This window comes from Amblyomma americanum, chromosome 10 (assembly GCF_052857255.1).
Source record: "Amblyomma americanum isolate KBUSLIRL-KWMA chromosome 10, ASM5285725v1, whole genome shotgun sequence".
NCBI classification, from domain to species: Eukaryota; Metazoa; Arthropoda; class Arachnida; order Ixodida; family Ixodidae; genus Amblyomma; species Amblyomma americanum.
In genome coordinates, this window is record NC_135506.1 from 53109943 (window position 1) to 53131620 (window position 21678).

The following is a 21678-nucleotide window of genomic DNA, read 5'->3' on the forward strand; positions in this document are numbered from 1 at the left end:
CGACTGGGTAGCGAGGTAGAACTGCGATGAATTATTTTCCCGAGAACATGCAATATTTTGATCACGACAGCACATTCCGATGTATGACCGACTCGACGCTCTCAAGAATGCGCCCCGTCTGGTCACGTGTTCCTGTTAGGTTTGGCCCATGGCGGTCATTGAATGAGTGGCGTCATGGCTGTGAGGGAAGATGACCGGTATTGTAAAACATGATACACGAAGTGGGGCCAACATTGAATCGGTTCGATGTGGCTATGGGGACTGCTACTCTCACGGCAGACAAAGATTTCACGTTAGGACTTTTAAATGCCCCCGAAGTTATATGCACTCTATGGTGACAAAACTTCTTTCGAGCACGTGGCCTTTCAGAGTTCCCCTTGTTCGTGGTGGAAATTTTGTTGCTGTCAGTGCTCAGAAGGGAGGCAACCTTGCGTTGCATGAAGTACAGGAATATTTAGATTTTATTGCAAACAATGTTACGTTAGCAAAGTGAGGTGTCCTCTCTTGCCATCTATACCGGAGATTTTGTTTGGGAGAAATCGTTGCGCATCCCTGTCCTCAGTACCCAAGGGATACATGGAAAGCCATTACGAGCACAACAGGGTGCCCAATATTTGTAGAGCGCACTTCATCTATTCCAAAACGTTTCCCAGAGTGGCTCAATTCATATTTTTGACGTGGGAGAGAGCGTTTACTTAAGCGTCATAAGTCATGTGCATAGGAAGGACGCTTTCATAGCCTGAGGTACGTGGTACAGGTACTCTGCGACTTCCACGCCCCACGGGTGGCATTAAATTCCGCACAGTATTTCATCGGCAAATTTCTTGTGCGTAGTTGCACGCTGATGGCACGTATCTGGAAAAAAGGGGGAGGGTAGAAGAGAGACGACGAGAGAATCGTCTTGACTGCTCCACATCTAAGCATCTGAAACACAGTTATCGGTTGCAGAAAAAAATATTTCTTTATTTAAGTACGATGCGTCATGCTCAGTGAATTCACCAAGGTACATTATGTACTCAGCACGCTAACCACGTGCCAGTCCTGAGCTATGGACACTCACATTGCTTTAGAGACATCAGCGAAGCTTTGCATGGCAAAGCAATGCCATGGGGTAATGAGGGGTGCTGTTTGTGGGAGGCTTTCGGCGGTGAGCTCGGGTCACCCTTGACCGTGCGTTCAAAGTTCAGCACACCGGCCTTTCAGCTTCTTCGTGTTCTGCAGCCCGGTGCTCTGTAGGAGGCAGGCAGGGATCTCTCAGCCACGTGATCGGCCCCGCAATTAAGCGTGTGGCACACTGTTAAGGATTCGGTCTGCCACGAAGCTCGAGCGTGGTCGCACCGCCGGGAACGCCGCTTCGGGCGTGGTGATTCCGTTGGGTGGAATGATGCCCGCGTCCCTTGCGATGTCGTGGAAGAGCGATGTGGGGTCTCCCAGGAGCTCCTTTGTGGGACCGAACTCGGCCACCTCGCCATCGGCCATCACGAGGATCCTGGAGGGAAAGTGAGACGGTAAAAGAAGTAGCAGGGCTTTAGCGCTTGTTATACCTAGTGACACGAGCGAAAGCTCTGTTAAGCATGGTTACGCATGCGTTGGTGACGGAGTCAGCCCGGCGCGTGCCTCATCCATGGCGAGACTGAGCGACCGAGCGCCAGCGAAGCAGCTCTTATACGTCTTGCTAGTCATGCGGTACAGCAGCGGCGAAGTTCCGAGCGAGCACCGCTGCGCCGCCTTCTCACAGCGAGTCACGTGGTATGAAGTCACTTGCTACACCACCGCTCCGCCGGCTCAAGGTCGAACGCGCACAAAACTTGACCTCGAGAGTTGTAGAGCGAAGAGTAGAGGTTTCGGTCTAAAACGTGTGGGCAAACCTCTGAACCTGTGTACAAACTGCGCAGGTTCTACAAGGGCGTAACGATGAGAGTGCAATTAATACTCGCGACTTTACTCAGTACAATGGAAGAAAAAGGGCTATGAAAAAAAAATTGCTGCTGGCCACAATATACTCTGAGAAGAAATAAACAGAGACTAAATGGAACAAATGGAACAAAGGCTCAGGCTCCAGGCACCGCTTCTGGTCGGGAAGATGAAAATCTAGGTCATGGAGAATGGGGGCATTCTGCGATATGCAAATAGTGAAGTACTACACGAAGGGTCAGCTAGAAGTAAAGCACACTTCATCACAATATTTCAGTATTTGTTTTAGTTCAAGGATTGACATATATTGAACGATACGTATTTAATTTTTTTTTACTTGCTGAGAGCTGGAAAATGCCTAGTTTATACTACGGCTGCCGGAAGGATGCCATCATCCAGAAACTTTTCTTGGTCTAGTTCGCTGCTCACATTGACGAACAACTTTTTAATCCCCCCCAAAAAAAAGCTGTGGACGTGAGAGTGAGAGGACGCAGCAATAACTGGTAACTGAATTTTAGTCGCGTGCGGAGTCATATAAATACTGAAGCGAGCTAAAACAAAAACAGAAGGAAGAATAATAGAACCTGTGCACGAGCCATTCCCACCCAAGAATGCCATTCGGATAAAATAGTTGAAAATTAATATGCTCGTCGGAACAAGGATAATCCAGACGTTAATTACACTGCAGTTTTCTCTCACGTCAAACCTCATTACCGTCCCAAGTGAAATATTGAATGATTCAACTGTAGACACCTCATACTAAACGTCATGAAAATGAAGACTACGCCCTGTATTGTGAAAAAAAGGTACTAGCACATAACTCGATAGAAGAACTGAACGGGCTGGAGCAGTAGGGCTCACGGTGCAGGCTTCGTTGCTATGTGACATGACGTGAAGTTCGTGCATACTTTGGAACAAAGGCTATGAATAAAGATAGCAAATACAACACAACTTGACCTGTAAGTTAGAATCGTGCGCCTACATCAGCACAGCTTTGTTAATCCTTTTGAAGTCAGAAAATAATGGCAATCAGAGCCATTGAAGTTACGTGAAGTGAATACGAAAAAAAGCTATGCCAATAATGCCACGCGATCTCTGAATCGTGCCCCCTAGTAGAGGTTTGTGCTAAGCTGTTAAAGCTTTGCCGTGCTTAGTACTCTTTTTGAAATACTACCACCCCTAACATCACCACCATCCCCACCATGATCATCAGGGCAACACCGTGCACTGCAGGACAAATGACTCTCCCATATCTCTCCAATTAAGGTAGTTTTGCGCATTCTCCTAGCAAACTATATCCACAAACTTCTTAACCTCATTCACGCATCCTACTGTCTACCGCCCCATGTCAATATATTTTAGTGACGCATACCTGCTACATCTACGATGTTCATGCAGTGTCATATTTTGTCATCCTACAGGCCAAGTCATGCCGGGTATATCACATAATGTCTTGGTGTGTCACGTCGTGTAATGCCATGTCATGTCACTCAACGCTCTATCACATCATATCATGCACTCTCTACCATGCCATGCCTTTCGATTCCATTCTATCCCACGCCATGCCAGGCTATAGTATACGTCTAGCTGCGCATTCCACGCTGTTTAGGACTACGCCTTTGCGCCGCGCCACCCTGTGCCACTAGGGGCGTACTTGTCGTAGTCCAGGACGGTGTGAACCCGGTGAGCAATGGCGAGAAGCGTGCAGCTGGAAAAGCACATGCGCAACGTGGTCTGGATGAGTCGGTCCGTGTCGCCGTCCATCTGCGACGTGGCCTCGTCCAGCACCAGGATCTTGGGTCGTCGAAGCAGTGCGCGGGCCATGCAGACCAACTGCCGCTGGCCGACGCTGGGGGAAGAACAAGCCCGAGGTGAGCTGCTCATACCTTTTTGAAGAACTGCACGGAACTATCGCAACCCCACCACATATGCCCCTCACACGTTCTAAAGGACGCGCACTGAAACATCACTTTTAATTGTGAGACGACTGTGGAATATTGCAAGATGTTGTTAGGAATGTATTGTTGGTAATACTGTAATGACCGACGCGCTGCCAAATCTTGCTTTCAAAGTTTGTCCTGCGCTCGGACTGTGTAGCTAAGACTGTACATCTTTGGTTACAGGCGCGAAAACAGACACAACGCAAGGCAGCAAGACGGGACGGAATGCCTCTCATCTTTTTGCCCTCCGTCCCGTCTTTCTGCCTTGTGTTGTGTCTGTTTTCGCGCCTGTAACCAAAGATGTACAGTTACCAACTTGCCCCAGCAAGACGTTCTTTAATCTAAGACTGCAACAGAAAAGCAATCAGGTGCGTTTTTGACGATTAAAGGCATAAAGCTACAAGCGTTCCGAAGGGGGATCTGCGGATATATTAATGGTTACGTTGCAGTGTTACAATGTGCGAAATTTTCATTAATAAACAAAGTTACATTAGAAGATGCCTCTCTCAAAAATTTCTGAGTAGAAATGAATGCCTAGCTGGAAAGCAATTTGAACTCACCTCAGGTTACAGCCTCCTTCTCCAGCTGCCATGTCCAGCCCGTGCGGACTCCTGGAGACGAATTCGCTCAAGTGGGACTTCCTCAGCGCGTCCCAGATCTCGGCGTCCGAATGGACTCGCGTTGGATCCAGGTTATCCCGAAGGCTGGCCGTGACCAGAGTGGGGTCCTGAAACGAAGTCCACAAGATTACTTGCCGATATCAGCATTTCATTGATCCTTTCTTATCTGTTTTGGGCAAGACAGCCAGCACGGATAAATCGCAACATACATCTCTACTTTTCTTGTTTGTTTGAACCCGCGTTTCAAAGCATCTTTTACCGTCTAACAAAAAGAAACGTCGTCTACCTGACAAATGTTCAGTCCAAAGTTCCTGTTTCGTGAAAGCGAATGCCAGGTAAAAGATTATTTAAGTTTTGTGAGAAACTAGAAGGTCGCATTGTTAGGCATCTCAGTTCTTTTCCCAGACGTGAAGCTTTGAAAAAGCACAGAAACGTAAATTATTGCCAATTATTTTTGTGACCAGTGAGCACACCCAATCTAAAGCCATTTGCTCTCAGCAGTCCAGCAAGCAGCAGCGCTAAAATTGATGAGCACTTTGTTGCAAATTTTAACTTTACCGCTTCTATGTGTCTAGGTAAACTGCGCCAGTAGTGTTGTACGGCGAGTGACATAATCGTTTCTACCGCGAACAAATGAATTCGAGACAAAGGCACTTTTACCAATAGTCCGAAAACTAGGATAGATATGCAAAAGAGCTGACATGTTTTCCTCGCTATTCTTTGAAACATTTAGTTCAACACAATATTACCTTGACCAAAGATTTATAACTCCTTTGTTTTTATCCTCTTTCACAATTCGGTGAAATTTCTATGCACCTAGATACCGTAATGTAGGAGAGTTCCTGGATGATATTTCGCTAATTATTTCTACGATTTCTCAGTCGTCGGCATCTTCTGTGGTTATGGAAGCATGCTTTTCTGCCTAAATTTAGGGTCTAGAGGGTGTAAGTAGCAAAATAAGGTTGCAGGAACTAAGTGAAAATCAATACAATATTTATAAACATCCAACAATCTTTTAACCGTTATAATCTTGTAACCGTTTTTCAGCATTGCGCAAATGCTAAACATTTATTTGATATTATGCTGTGTCTTAATTTGAAACAGGTAGTAGGACAAGCTACACGTATTCACGGCTCGTCTAACTCCGCTTTTGACTTGATTTTTGTCAGCTGTTCTCTTGAAAAGTCTTCTGTTTCGATCCATCAAGGATTGTCTGATCATGAGTTGGTGCATTTCACTTGTGATTTAGTCGCTGATAAACGTGCCGTGCCGTCCAAAACCGTGCTTGTAAAATATTTCTCTCGTGCCACGGATGGGAGTGTATTAGATTGTTTAGATCTGTGTCTCAGCAGCTCTGACGGAACTTAAACGACTGAACTCTAGTCTAAGTTTAAAAACATGTGCGCATTTTGCATCTGTCAATTTATTCCAACAAGGGCCAAAAAACTGACAAAGGTAATCCCTGGATTACGAGAAATCTTGCACCTCAAAAGAAAGCCTTAACGCTAAAGAAAAGCATGTGTCCCTCGCAGCATCATTAAAATGAAGCAGGCTTGTTTGACCAAAGCTGTTGCGGCTGCTAAGCGACGTTCCTTTCATAACGTTTTGCCAAATTTCACTCGAAACGCCCCAAGAAATTTTGGAATTTTTTAAGCGAACAGAGAAAACCCCTGCATGCAACGATGCATGAGGGCACCTTGCTCACCTACAAAAAAGATATTGCTGAGAAGTTCAGTTCATAATTTAACATCGTGTTTTCCCAACCTACAAATGGTTTGGTTTATGGGGGTTTACCATCCCAAAGTGACTCAGGTTATGAGAGACGCCGTAGTGAAGGGCTCCGTTAATTTTGACCACCTGGGGCTCTATAACGTGCACTGATATCGCACAGTACACGGGACTCTAGAAGTTCGCTTCCATCGAAATTCGACGGCCGCGGCCGGGATCGAACCCGCGTGTTCCGGGCCAGCAGCCGAGTGCCATAACCACTCAGCCACCGCGGTGGCCCAACCTACAAAAAGTTTTACAACCCGTGATTCATGCTCCCAGCCTGTACACAATCTTGTATCGCAACCTGGTGTTTTTACAATGCTATTAATTCTAAAAACAAAAGCAACTCCTGGGCCTGACGATATATCTAACTCATTTTTACATCGTTATGCTGAAATGGTTTTGCCTTTTCTTGCAATTATTTTTCGTGCTTCTCTTTTGTCTTCAAGTCTACCACCAGATTGGAGGGTGGCCCATGTCTTTCCCATACCCAAGGCAGATGATGCCGCATTGTTTAATAATTACAGTCTCATATCATTGATCTCATCATGCTGGAAAATTCTTGAGCATATCATAGGCAATTACATTAAAACGTTTCTTGATGACAACCACAAATTTTTCGGCTTTCTAGCATGGATTTCAGAAAGGCTTTTCTACGGTGACCTTACTCACATCCATAATTTCCAATTTCGCTCAGGTTCTAAACTTAGATTCCGGGGCACATACCCCTTCCTTTCGAAAAATGATTCGAGGACTCCCTCCGCGGACGCGAAATTTTGGTTGGAAAACATCGTCGGTGAGAATCTGGCAGAGAATTTTGCACGTTGTCGATTTCACCTTCCCCGCCTTCTCTTTTTTTGCGAGCTCAAGCAAAGAAACAAACTAATAAATAAAAGTCGTTTAAACGGAAAAGCTCTTCGTGTACCAACTTGCGGAATCACGGTGATGGCGGAGCGCAGCTTCTTCAGCGACAGCGTGGTTATGTCCACTCCATCGATGAGTACGCGCCCTTCGACGGGAACGAGCACCCGCAGGAGAGCCTGCACCAGAGAGGACTTGCCAGCACCTGTGCGGCCAACCACGCCTACCTGGAAGGAGATTCGAACGAACCGCTCTGAACATATGTGGACGGGGGGGGGGGGGGGGGGGGACGCTGCGAATAACAGGAAGTCGTACAAGGAAGACTAAAGCAACATCTTTGAGAAGGGCACTGAAAATTGTTCAACTGGCTGACACCGTTAAGCACCGACGACAACGCTTCGACCGTTTGTGTGTGTCGTGGACATGGGCATTACAAGGCAAAAGCAGTTGAGCTAAAAACCCAGCTCTGATGAACTAAGAGCAGAGCTCACCCTTTCGCTGCCTTCGACGACGAAGCTGACCCTGATTAGGATGTTGGGCAGCACGCCGGGCCTGTAGGAGGCCGTGTAGCGCTGAAACTCGATCTTCCCTCGCGTCGGCCACAGCTCCTCGAGAGTGATGGAGTTGCTGTGGCGGCGCCTGAACTGCACTGAAGGCCTTTTCTTGGGCTCCGGGTCACTCTCCTGCAGGCGACCAGAGCACGTGCTTGTTAAGTTCAAGAAAGGTTGCGTTCAGCATCTAAATCATTGGGCTTTACGTTTAGAACATGTTGTAATAGTTGCGACCGTTTCAGACGGGGTGGTACATGAACATGAGAGATGTTAGTTCTAAGACCAATTAGCCTCATTGGGCACTGACATCTATCGTGTCAAATCACTGCTTGACATCATTTGAATCAGACTGATTACACGCTATTGTAACCGTGAGTTAGCCGCTGCCAGCTTATTAGAATAAAACTGGTCTTGTTCGTTATCGTTTGGTGAAGGTATGTTCGGTCAACTGTGAGCCCTCTTATGAATTTATCGTTGCGGACGTGCTTGCTATGCAAGCTGAAATAGTATTTAAGAAACTTCCATTACAAGAAAAGCTTTTACTTCGAAGCGAATTCCCTCCCAAAAGTGCCCTCTTTGTATGCATACCATTGCATCAAACACTGTCGTATACACTTTCGCTAAAAAAAAAATAACCAGGACCGTCTGCGTGTACAAGTAGAGAAAGTGAATATATGTGAAGAAAATTTTAGAAGAATAAAGGGAACTGTGGAGAGCAAAACGCCGAGCTGTGCAGCAAAGTTATCAGCCGAGAGTACTATATAGAATGTCATATAGTAAAGCTTATGCTCAGAAAGACAAAAAAAGAAACGTGCATCTCAACTCCACGTTCCTGCTGTATGATTGTCATAGCAAGTCATCGTTATGGCTGTCCCAGCAAGGTCCTCTTATGATTTTGTCTACTTAGCCACCACTATGTTCTGTTTCTTCTAATGCCAAGATGGTGAAAGTCAATCTAAGCTAAAACGACCAAACTGATAGCTATCTCCGGTGCACCTGGGGCCAACTGAGGAAGTCTGTTCTTTGCAGTCACCGCTAACTTGCATCTCTGTTTTATGAGAGATGCAAGTTAGGGGTAACCACCAAGCTCTGCAGCATCATACAAGTGAGATCACAGAGCTGTAACCCTACTACTCTTCCTGTAAAAGGAGTACTCACGCAGTTATAGTCCCTGCCGAAGGTGGCATTTCACTATTTGGTTAATTCAGGCGTAGTAACCGTCTGGCGGAAAGAGCACAGAGGCTGATTTACTATTTTTGAGAGTGTGCCAGCACTCATCTACGGGGCAGAAACGAGGAGACTAAAGAAAAGGGTTCAGGTTAAGTTAAGGACAACGCGGTGAGCTATGGAAAGAAAAGCGATAGGTGTAACGTTAAGAGACCGGAAGCGGGCAGAGTGAGTGAGGGAACAAACGCGTGTTGATGGCATCCTAGTCGAAATCAAGAGGAACAAATGGGCTTGAGCAGGGCCTGTAATGTGAGGGCAAGATAACCGCTGGTACTTAAGAGCAACGGAGTGGATTGCAAGAGGAAGCAAGCATATCAGGGGGTGGCAGAAATTTAGGTGGGCGGATGAGATTAAGAAGTTTGCGGGAATACGGTGGGCACAGCTGGCAAAGGACAGGGTTAATTGGAGAGACATGGGAGAGGCCTTTGCCCTGCAGTGGGCGTAGTCAGGTTGATGATGATGATGATGACTACAGGTTTTTACAGGGAGGAAAATCCCCGAACACAACATACCTCTTGCGGCAGTTCCGTGTACTCCAGTGCCCTCTGGAACTGCACCAGGAGCTGGAGGACGGCGAACAGCGACAACGTGATGGACATCATCAGGATGGGCATCTGCGATCGGATGCTCAACGTTACTGTTCCCGCTGTTCACAGGCCGCGCGACAAAGGACTCGAGTAGTGATTTTCTTCCTTGCGCCTGGTACTTCGCCGCTTTAAGAAGTTATCGTGTTATCCGAGCAGGCGTTCAGAAGTTACCTACCTTCGAGATTCAACAGCTACCATTTTCGAGCAGTGACATGCTCCTCGAAATTAAAAAGCTAAAATTTAATTAAAAATTTGTTAACCATTTACTACTTAAGACAATTGACAGGATTTCAGGTGTCCTCCAACAAGAGTAAGAGTATGCCGCAAAAGCCATATTTTTACCCCAAAAATTTCTTTTTTTAGAATTGCTTAAAGTCTTCTCTGAAACACCTAGTGTGTCTGTAGGAAGCGAACAGCCACCGAAAACAAATAGCATATGAGAATGTTTGCGTCTTATTTTAAAATTTGGCGGCTCAATCAATCGGTTAGTAATAGGGTAATTTATCGCTGAAAGACAACTTTTTTGCAAGCCGAAGAAAAAACAACCACATGCCACCAGTGAAACGGAAGCCCACGATTTCCGAAGCATTCCTGCTTTCTAAACAGTTATCTATCAGTGAAAAATTAATTATACTATTACTATCCCACGGCTTAAGCTAAGAAATTATAAAATAAGAGAAAACATTCCCCTAAGCTACTTGCTTTTAGAGACTGCTGTCTTTTTTCTAAGATACATGAACAAGATTTTTCGAATGATGACGATAAATTTTAAAGTCACGACCTTTAGATGCTAAAAATAAAATAACTTTGCAACAACCTTCCACGAATTATATCCGATATATGATTTTCAGTTGTAATCGTGCTGATGAAGGAGGTTATCTGTCCTCGTAGTATTGTACAGGGGACTCCGTTTTCCCTTTTCGCGTTAATAGGTCCAAAATGTTTCGAAATATTTTTCGCCAGCTGCGAAAAATCAATCTATTAACGTGAGCTTCCTCACTTAGCTGTCATATTCACCTGTTTTCTGCGCGCTTTGTGTCAAGCTTCCTTCGAACATTAGCACTTTTTTAACCAGGGCCCTTCTACTATGTCCAACAGGTAAAAAAAGTTCGATAAATAATCTTAATAATCGATCATTCGAGCTACATTCTTTAATACCTTAAAGCATATAATTATCGCAATGCTCTCTTCCTTGTTCTAATGTTCATAAAAAAATGAAGTGGTCTTAAAAGGATTACACTAGATTATCATCTCTTGTTGACGGTTTGCTTATCAGCTATAAACTTATCTGCAGATTCCCTTTGCTCGATCAGGGCTTCCTCTTTATATTCCGGTTCTTCTCTCCTTTGCGGAAAATCTCAGGGGATATGTCTTGAAACCAGTCTACAATTACCTGCATAATTTCATCATTGCGTGTGGGAGACTCCTTTCTTAAGTATAATTCACAATTTTTTTTTCAAGCACAAAGTTAGACCGTCTCAGCTACCTTAAATGAGTAATTGTTTCAGAATGGTTTGTCTGTACAATGTACCCTGCCCAATACCCCATTGCGGGTATGTTCCACTCCAACAGAGAACAACAACAACAATGACAAGGACAACGACAACAATGAATAACAACCGTCACACAGACCGCTGAGAAGAACCCCCGGTGAGATGTAGATATGGCTACGTCGTATAGCTTCAAGTTTTACTAATAGGGAAATGCAAGCCGGACTGGCCCGCTCTGCCAGCTTTTTTATGGTTCACGTGCATATCCTGATGGTCACGCATACGGAAGCGCACGCTGCGGTGTGGTTTGTACGAGCTTCATGTCATTGGCCACACAAGCACGACAACGTGAGTGACCGAGGAGAAAGCTGCATGAAGAGGCCTTGTAGTATGCTGCCGCAAACCCCACTGAAATGCCAAGCGTAAAATCGGACTGTTTCTTTTTTCTAGTGTTTCTTTTAATACTGTTAAAAATAAATAAACGGAATTACCGACAGGGCCGAGCTGAGGGCGAGTCCGACGTCGCTGTTGCTGCCGCCGTCGCGGTTCCTGGCGGCCAGGGTGAACCCCAGGGTGGCCAGCACCACTCCGAGTCCCGAGAGAGCGGCCAGGCAGCGGGTGACGCGGTACGCCGAGAGGTACGCGCCGAAGGTCCTCGCCTCGGTGTCCACCAGGCGGCAGTAGAGGCGGCAGAAGCGCGCCGCCGCGCCGAAGCTGCGCACCGTGGACAGCGTGTCCCTGGTCTCCACCACGTGCTGCATGGCGCGGGCCAGCAGCGCCGCCTCGGTGTACAGCACCAGCGAGGCGGCCTTGACGCTGTACACCTGCCGGAGGGGCGTGGCAAACTGGCCTACACTTGCACAAAAACACGCACGCTACTCGTGGAGCAGAGCTTGGTGACGTGTATGTAGGGAGCATCAAGTGAGGGCACTGAGCACGGTGTGTAGCCCCGAGAACGCAACGACATCTGTGCGGGCGAAGAACACGAAGTATTTCGCCATCTGGTGGTAGGATTGAGCAATATGTCTACTGCACACTGGATGTCCATGACTTCGTCCATTCAAAGGAAAGGTCACATGAACTGCGCGGCCATAAGTGGCACACTCTAGAGAGCGGCTACTCCCTTGTACCCTTTTACTGGTCCTCTGAGGTAAAATAAAAAAACAAATGAAAAAGAGTCATCAGTGGGAACGTGTGTTTTGCATCGGCCTGCGCAATATCGCTCACACTTGTCCGTCGTTGAGGAAGGCGGAAAACCCGGGAGTAGTTCTCTTTCTTTTACCAATGCTATAATACAAGCAGCAGTATAATTGGCTCAAAAAGAGCAATAAAACACCTACATTGTGCAGTTGAAATATAAGACAGAAAGCCTGATCTCGCTGTACCAAATCATAACTTTCCCACGTAGAGTAAGAAACATACCCTGTCTTGTTTTGTTTTTTTCTGCACGAACGATCCATATAGAATAATATTTTGTGATTGATACATATAAGTTTCAGGAATTATGTTTTTTTTCTGCTTGAACTATGCCGCCTTATGTTGCTTGCATGTGTGCATAGATATACAAAGGCGTTATGGCTTTTCGTATCCTTACAGCTTGCTTGCCTCTAACACTGCGATTAACGTGAGCCAAGAATTGGGAACGCGTTTGCGCACTTACACAAGGGACACCTAGTGGCGCCACATCACGGGTTCGTTGTAATAATGATCTTACGGCGCGGAAAGAAAAATAGGCTGAAATTATTGAACTAAATGTTTAAAATACCTGCCCATCACGCGGGTACGTGATATACCTTACTAGACAGTGCGCAGGCACAAGAGAGACCCGCAACCGGTATATTATTCTACTACTGGTCCTAAAAGAAGGGGTCCAGTCTACCGTTTCACAGAAAAGTATTTCGTTTGTTTTATGAAGCGCAATAAGCAAACATTGTTCCGGTGACAACATTATCGTGAAGCAGTTTCATGCGTGGCGTACTACCCCTGTTTTACTGGCCGTCTAGTGACGCCATTATCAGTACAAAGTGCAACATAGAGAAAGATTAGCATTAAGGAAAATTAAATCCGTAGAACATTAGATCTGTAGGGGTATCAGTGTGACTTCACCGCCAGGTGTTTCAGCCCGGAATTGAAGCACAAGCAAAGTGTCTTTCTGTATGGATTCCTTTTGGCGCCCTCTAACACTGTACTAATAGTGAGTACAGAATAGTAAACGTTCCAGCCCACTTATTGCCTTTATCTCCAGCGCGTTACGCAGTGGTTCCGTTGCCAGGAATTAGATATGTCTACACTAGATAAAGCTGAAACATTTGCGCTGTCCATTTCAAATATCTATCCGTCGTATGGTCGGTCAGTCTAGACCCAGATGCAAACAAGATCCAGAACCGGTATATTACTCGACTGTAGTTTGCAGAAGACAAGGTCCAATGGCGATATTTAAAGGGCCTATGCATGGCTGCATATTACTAATCTTCTGGGGTGTATGCGTGATTGAGATTGCACCAGCTAGACATTCACTCACCAACGCGACCAGCGTGGCCACGGCGCCGATGGCCCCTACCAAGACCACGACCGAAGCCTGGCTGGCGACCACACACAGCTTGGCCGTGGCCACGAGGACGTTCTGGACGCACTGCTTGCCGCTCAGGAACAGCCTCAGGTCGACGGCGTACAGGTCCAGCGAGAAGCGTGTCACAATGCGTCCACGTGGAGTGGCGTCGAAGAAGGACGTCGGGCTGGACAGCAGCCGGGCCAGCATAGACTCGTGCAGCTGGTGCGACAGGCGCCGGTTGCCCATGGCCATGACCAAGACACCGAGGCAGCGGAACAGCACTGCAATCAGAGGAACGGGGCTGGCAGTCAACACGCACAAGGGCGGAGAAACCGCCACCTCTTAAACGTCTGCTATGGAGCGAAATGCAAAGGCGGCTTCATCTTGAGGGTTGTCATTGCACTTCAAAAAGCCCCAGGTGGCTGACGTTACTCCGCAGCCTATGCTGCAGCGTGTTTCATAGTTGTGTTCACAAAAGCGATGTGGCGGGCTAGTTGGTATTGCATCTCTGTAGGAGCAGCGTATCTAAGACACACGAAGGAGCGCTCGTGTGTGTCACCTTCTTTGTGTGTCTTCTTACCTGCGCTGCTCCTACAGACTGAGTTGTGTGCTTCATAGTGTGCCACAAACAACTGCCACTTATCCTGGGGAGTGTATCTCGTACAGGCAGCGCTGTAAATGACATGAGGAGATTGAGCCTACCGTCGCACAGGGAGACGACGACGAGACCGGACACCCAGGCCTCGTCCGCGCCTTTTCTGCCTTTAGTGCCACCCCTCTGCGCCACAGCGTCTGTCCAGCCCCTGATGAGGAACTGCTGGCCAGCCACAGCCGCGGCACATGCCACGAACAGCAGGATGGACACCCAGCTCCAGGGCCCCGCGAAGCTCAGCAGGCGTCGAACCACCTCCAAGGAGCTCTGCACTCGCGGGCGAGAAACACGTGTCGGCCAAGCGATGGGCAGTGAGATAAACGAAAGAAAGCAATCTAGCTGATCCCACCATCCGTCAACTGAGTCGAGGGTGGCTTGCTAGGGGCGTATTAAACCGTCGACGTGACGCTCATTTCTTTGATACGCACTCACGTAAGAGCGCGAAAATATTTGAATGAACTTACCAATGCATCAACGGAGTCTGTCCATCGGGATCCGACTTCATCGGCCCGTTCTTGCACGGATAACCGAACTTGTTAAAAACATTCCTCGAGGAACGTAGCGGCCTACTAATCACTGAAACTATAAATCATGACAAGCAAATTTCCGTCGCTTCCTGCAGCGCACTGCTTTTTTTTTTGAGTGAAATAAAAACGTGCTGAGTTCAGGTCAGCCATTATTGAAAGACCCAAGTTACTAAGCTTTCTATTTTACGCTGCGTTTCCCTGAGGTTAGAGTGAGGCCATCATCTACAATTTTCAAGTAATAAATGCAGTACACCCTCAATTTCTATCAAAACAAAGTGATAGATGAGTTGTGAACAAAAGCGAAGGACACTTTACTACGTTTTCGGACCCTTTGCAATTGAAAGCGCCAGGGTACAGTTTACTTCGGGCGTTTCGCACTTGCAAGCAATTCAAATTAGGGTAACAAAATATCAGGTAAAAATAAAAGACTTTTGATTGACCTATGATACTCCAAAGGAACAAAGATATAGCTTTGTTAGGTTTTTTCAACACCAGGGCTGCTATTTCAACGAGAGGTGAGAAAAATGGAAGCTTTCATTAGGCGAATTCACACAGTGGAGACAAGTTGGTGTTCGAGAAAGCGGGAAGTACAGTGATGACGAAATTTTTCACCATCGAAGACAGGGCGCGTTCGTCGGTGGTAACCCTGCCGCTGCCCATGTGGCGCCCAGAGTCTGTGAGTTCCTTTCTGTGGAAGGAGAAATAAATGAAATAGGCGTCAAATCATGGCAGGCAACTTAGCGTATGGCGAACGTGAAAACCACATTTCATGTGGTTGCCAGCGGCCAGCGAATACATTGGTACGCTGGCAAATGAAAACCCCTTCTCTTGTCTATGTCCCGCCACTGTGACGATGTTTGCCTACATTGAATGCATACAATAACTCGCCCAAATTTTTGCTTTACTGACCGAAAGCCGGACTTTTCCTCTTATACAACAAGGTAGAGTCATGAACGAAAGCACTCCACGGGCAAGAAAATTACAGGATGCGGGCTAGCGGTGAAAAGGAATTGTCGGAGAAACAAGGCTACAGCTTAGTGAAAATAAGATCCGGCTCGAGCCGTCATTGGTCGCAAATCGCATGATGAGGCGGCGGCAACTCAGTGCTGACGCTTCCTGCACTCTCACTGGTGCACGAAATTCAAAGCACGGACCTCGTCCAAGATGGCAGGTCGCGGTCCATCCCGTTTGGTGAAAAAGCCGTGATCTGTGTGCGTGGCCAGGCGGCCAATCTTATGGAGAGTGTAGGGAAGCGGGTGGGTGGTGGCGCTTCAGAAAAATTGTGGTGGAAGAGTGGGCAACACACCCAGCGCCCCTAAGGGATCGCTGCTAATCAGGAAACTTTAGCTCCGTTTTTAGAGGGCTGGTTTGTGTTACTCAGGATACTGGGAACGTTAACGACATCTAAGTGCGCACAGTGCAGTGGGAAACGTGAATGATTACTCGGAGAAAGGCATGAACTTCGGCGCAGCACGCTGCCGCAACAATTTTTGCCAGCCACTGAGCTCCTGCGAAACACCCACCTTGTGCTTTTCGTCACTTCTTCCGGAGCCGGCTTGTGGGTCTGACCCATGCGCAACGTTCGGGGGGCATTGGGGTCCTGCAGCAGTGCGGCCAGGTTCGGGAAGCTCCACACCTTCCTGTCGTGCACCATCAGGACCCGCTCGACGTGCCTCAGCAGGTTGCCCTGGCTGCAGACCAGGATGCGAGTCTGGGCGAACGGGACACACGCGGAGTTTGTAACAAGGCCGAATGCTTGTGCAGTTCTACTTCCAATGGTTCACCTCATAAGCAGCACAATTACTAATTTGTGTTTTCTTTACTTTCAGCATTTAGCTACATTTAATTTATCTTGAATTGGCTTTAAGCCCAGCAAAGAGTTACTAGTCCGGGCTCCTTGTTTCTTTTATGCAGTTTTGTATATTTTTGAGAGAGGACCAATAAAAGGGTAGAAATGCTTGCAAGGATGCCACAACGGCCGCCTACGGCCGCCGTCACAATGACCGCTCTATCCAAAACGCTTTTGGAAGGAGCGCGAAAAGACAAATGAACTCGACAGTTCAACTCGTTCGTTTCGCTGAACTCGAAGGCTACTCTCGTTTTATCTATGGCCTTCAGTATAGAGTACGATCAGGGTAGGCGGAAGGTCAGAGGCTAAACGAACGAGACTGACCTTCCTGCGTAGCAGGCCCTGGGGTCCCATCACCTGTCTGAACACTCTTGCGGCAACCTGGGCGTCCAGGCCACTCAGTGGATCGTCGAACAGGTACACGTCCGAATCACTGTACACTGCGCGAGCCAGGGCCACCCTCTGCCGTTGGCCGCCACTCAGTGTCGTGCCCTGCGATGCCAAAAGCGCAGAATCGCAAGGCAGAAGTCTCCACTTTCGTATGATAGTATCGCAATGAAAAAGTCGCGTCACTACTGTTTCTGATATTCAAAACATCGCCTGATAATATAGGTTGTGTAACCAAATAATCCAGGCAGGCATGGTTCATGCTTACTTCGGATTCGAGGTCCTCATAGAATGGAGAGGCGTCAGTACTAAATCTGGCAAAGCTGTTAGTAATTTCTATGCCGAGGAAGACAGCGTTAATTTCAACGGCTAATTTTGTGTTTTTCACGCGACTCAGCAGAACTGTACACAGATAAGTATGATGCGTGGTTTTCATAGAAGCAAATAGCATAGAAACAAAAGCAATTATTGTACGCAACCAGACTGTATGTTCTGTGTACAGCGAGAAATCTCAAAAAGTCTAGTTTACACAACATTCGCTAAGTTACAGGGCTGTCGGACACAGCTGCGCTATCATAAGCCCCACTGTTGGCTACTTTTTTGGCATTATCAGTCATGTGAAACCGGCAAGGAACCACTTTGACCTAAATATGCTGGGATCTAATCGTTAAATACTGATCAAATTAATCATACTGATCCGACGGTAAGGCCCCTGTTTTCTATAGATGAACAGATAGGATCCACCGTGCCCACGGCGTGGACACTAGCTTGCTGCTGATACGAAGAAGACGCATCGCAAATAGAAGACGTTCTCACTACAGCGTTCCAAAATTATTTGCCTCAAGTGCATGGGCATGTGCGCTCGTAGGCTTTCATAATGAAATCTTTAAAGATTCACAAGTTAAGAATGACTTTGCTTTAAAGAGACAATGAGGATAAACAGAGTTGGCCTGTATCCAAAAGTTACCGCGTTCAATCATAAAAAGATCGTTTTAATCCAACAAGGAACTTCAAAAGGTTAGAAAACACCAAAAAAGACGAAATACAGATATCCCCAATAGAGGCCCATTTCGAAAGTAAAATGCGAGCATCGACACGAATTTCGTCTCGGGTCTCAGAGGCTATACGCTGTATTGCCATTCACTTTAAAAAGATGGAAACCCGCCCTTTTTGGTACGGACGTCGCTAGTTTGAATCGAGTGGCTGGAACTTTTTAAATAAAATTTCTCGCCAATAAAAGCAACTTCTGCTGCTGTACAATTGTCAACTTGGCCAGAAAGGGCCAGATAGTCACTTTTTGCTGAGAACAATCATTTGATGGAGTCGTCCTCCGTGTCTCTTAAAGGTTGAATCGGAGTATCGAAGCTGAAGAGTTGTTTGATCGAATTCTTTCGTTCTAAACACAGATAAAGCGCAGCGCGAGAAGAAACACTGGCGAAAAGGAAACAGATTAGGAGCAGTAAAAAAAAACTTTGGAGACACTTAAGCTTCGCGTTAACAGGGAAACGCAGTGGCGTTTCCTTCTGGTCGAGCACCTTCGATGTAGATGGCGCATCAGCATTCAGGGAAGGCGCAGGCTCAAAAGAAAGCCCTGCACTAGCGGACGTTACCGGCTTTATCGCACACATGTGTCAGAAGCAAACAAGCCTCGCTCTTTATGCAATCTACATGGCGACACCACTCCACACTGCTCCTAGAGGCCTCCGTGCGCAATGGAAACTTTCGACTCCGCTTCCTCAAGAAAGGATGATGACGTCACACTCACTCAAAGCATTCCTGGCGTCCTCCGCGTGAAGTGGAGAGCTTGTGCAAGGTTTTTTTGTGCACTAACGACGCGACGGAGCCGCGGCAGCCTTAGTAGAGTGCTTCTTGAAACCGCGCAAAAAAGACAAAGGACGAGGAAGAAACCAACAGGACAGAGCGCGGCAGCCTTACACTGTGGTGACGCCGACAATGACGACAACGGCTTTACAGGCTTACGAGCTCATTAACGCTCCCGCGTTAATAACTTGGATGCTAGTTCTGGTCGTATTTGTGCTTTACATTCATTTATGTTTCGTTTTCGGGCTGCACTCAACATATGATGAGCGTGGAGCAGAGGTTAGAAGCTTCACTGCAATGCAGCATTGATGTGGCGGTGCACGCTTTACGGGGAGAACGTGGCCTGAGTATACGCTCGATTTTCTCATCCCGTTCTGTAACGTACAGGTGGCGCTGCATTCACAAGCGTTACATCGGCCTGCAATTGGTAAGTACCTTGTCTATAGCGTGCCGGCTAATCAATATTTGCATTTGAGATCGTGTGTCCATGAGATCGATAAAATTGCTCTGAGATTATTGAGCCGGGCACGATCACGTGTCCGGTCGAGTAAGGTCGTGAGAGTTTAACGTTCCCATTTGCAATATAATCGAATGCGAGCTGTAGATAAGATCCGTAGGACATTTGAAGCATACACGAACACACGTACGATTAAATAAACACGTCGCATTTGAGATTTTAACTTTATGTGCAAACGCATCGTTTCTGGGGATTTAATTTTGAAGTAGACGAGGACAGGCAAACCAATTTACAGGAAGGCTGGAAGAATAGCGTGTATATATATATAGATAGAAAAATGACTACATGACATATGAAGAGGTGGTGGAGTAAAGAGAGTGAGTGTTTGATGGAGATGCAGCTACATAGTGAAAAGATGTGCACTCCGTTCTGAAAGCACGGAGAGTACTCCTCAACTGCAGGATTTATAACTAACTTTTAGACACATTTTTCCTTAAGTTACCACTCAGAGATTGAAACAGATCCAGAGAAGCACAGAGGTTAGGACTGTACTGAGTGTTTGTGTGTATACCGCGTCAAGCAGTGTTCCCTTTCAAATAAGCTCTTTTAACAAGGAAAGTAGAGAGACGCGAAATGCATGGCTAACTCTGCTAACGCACCTTCTCGCCCACTTCTGTGAGGTCTCCGGCGGGAAAGGAGGCGAGGTCTGACTGGAGCTCGCACGCCTTGAGGACGTTCAGGTAGCGGAGCGGCTCCAGCTTCAGGCCGAAGACGATGTTGTCCCGAACACTCATGTTGTAGATGCTTGGAGTCTGTGCGGCGTACGCGACCCTGCCCTGCAGACAGCTTTTTATAATTAAGAGCGAAAAATGCGGCACTATATGCTTTACGGCTCTCACCCTCTACCCCTCTAAATGGAATGTTAATACTGCGAGAATACGAGGCTAGCCTAATAGGGATGTTCGCCTGTACTCACTTCTTCAGGCCTCTTATTGCGGAGCTCGACCTTTTTGACCAGTCAAAGTGTGTTCGAATCCTAAGCGCAAAACTAAGACTCATGGGCCAGCACTCATGCAGAAATGATACCGAAATCATAGACTGCGGGCTCGTCCCCATCAGCTGATTACCTTTCGAAACTGAGATCACAATATGATCTTTGGTATGAAAGTGATCGTTGAAGATAATGGTCCGCGCCTTCCACTGCGAAATTTCAATACGTTCTTGAGCGATCGAAGTGCGTTTGAAGAATATCAAGCTTGTATCCGAGAGTTTATAGCGGGTTTACGATTTCCAAAAGCGCGAGAAAATATCAGAAGTTTTGGTTTGCGTTCTGTGAGGGTAGATAATTTCATCGGCACCTTGTTAAGCAGGTGACAGGCGTTGCTAGTCATGGGTATTGACTTTTATCACGCACTGAGTACGGCGCGCCCTCTCAATTGCTCTTCCGAATGTTTACTAGAGTTCGTATTGATTAACAGTTAAACAAGAGATTGCAATGTTTCCGAAAGAAAAAGTTTTCCTTGTATTGTAACACTAATAATCTTGCATGGAATGTGCCAGAGTTCTTTTCCAGAACCATTTCACTGCTCTTGTCCATGGCACTTCAAGTGTCGTAAAAACAACTCGGCCGAATCTTTACTTCCAGCAGCTACTGCTTTTTATTGTCCGCATGAAGCAAGTCGTGCGGAGATCATACCCCATACCCACGAACAAATAAAGCAGCTAATTGGCCCTAGAGGACCGCTATTCAACGCAGCAACGCCAAGATGCTTCTATTTCTCCTTCACTGGAATTTTTTTTCAAGGCCACTCTTAGAATCCCAAGTTGGCACGACGTATATTATATCCTGACGTCAAACCAACCCAGTAAGCCTTCTCCGGAGCTGAAAAAAAAAAACGTTCCACTTAATCTGCACAGCTCTACTTTCATCCAATATCTCCTTCTTTTCGGGCAGCTGGATTGCTCACCCTGCTTACATTCAAAGACTTCAATTACCATGTTTAATAACGTGTACTACTTGCATTATTGAACGAAAACTACGGGCGTTTTGACACGAGTCAACTACCGACCACCTACCACAGCCACGATCCCGTCATTTACGTCTTAAGAGACAGTCTCTCGAGTACGGACTTTCTCTCTCTGCGAAGAAAGACGCATCCCTCACACCGACATCGAACCATCCTCGGGTCCGCTGCATGTCCCCCAAGATGGCGGCGAGCAGCGACGACTTTCCGGCGCCCACGAATCCGACCACGCCCACCAAGGAGCCCGGCTCGATCTCCATCGAGACACCGCGGAGGCTGAAGCTCTCCTTGTCGCAGTCCCAACTGAAGTCGCACTTCTCGATGAACACTTCGCCTGCAAAAGGGAAAGCAGGGCTTGCGCCGAGATACCCGAGGCTGTGCAAGGGTGCATTGGCGTCGTGTTAACGATACAAATTCGCGCCCAATAAATCATCACTTCATAAAATAGGG

General features: G+C 46.9%; 1 protein-coding gene across 1 annotated transcript in view; it reads right to left on the reverse strand.

The window, feature by feature from the left end:
* Positions 1-944: 944 nt before the first annotated feature.
* Positions 945-21678, reverse strand: part of LOC144107127 (ATP-binding cassette sub-family C member 4-like) — a 75987-nt gene continuing 55253 nt past the window's right edge. The window contains 14 exon segments of the mRNA XM_077640117.1: positions 945-1489; positions 3569-3763; positions 4415-4581; positions 7174-7332; positions 7597-7788; positions 9396-9497; positions 11452-11784; positions 13482-13792; positions 14214-14430; positions 15303-15378; positions 16214-16401; positions 16864-17031; positions 19864-20040; positions 21369-21562. Coding sequence (XP_077496243.1) covers positions 1279-1489; positions 3569-3763; positions 4415-4581; positions 7174-7332; positions 7597-7788; positions 9396-9497; positions 11452-11784; positions 13482-13792; positions 14214-14430; positions 15303-15378; positions 16214-16401; positions 16864-17031; positions 19864-20040; positions 21369-21562 — 2690 coding nt within the window. The 3' untranslated portion in view covers positions 945-1278.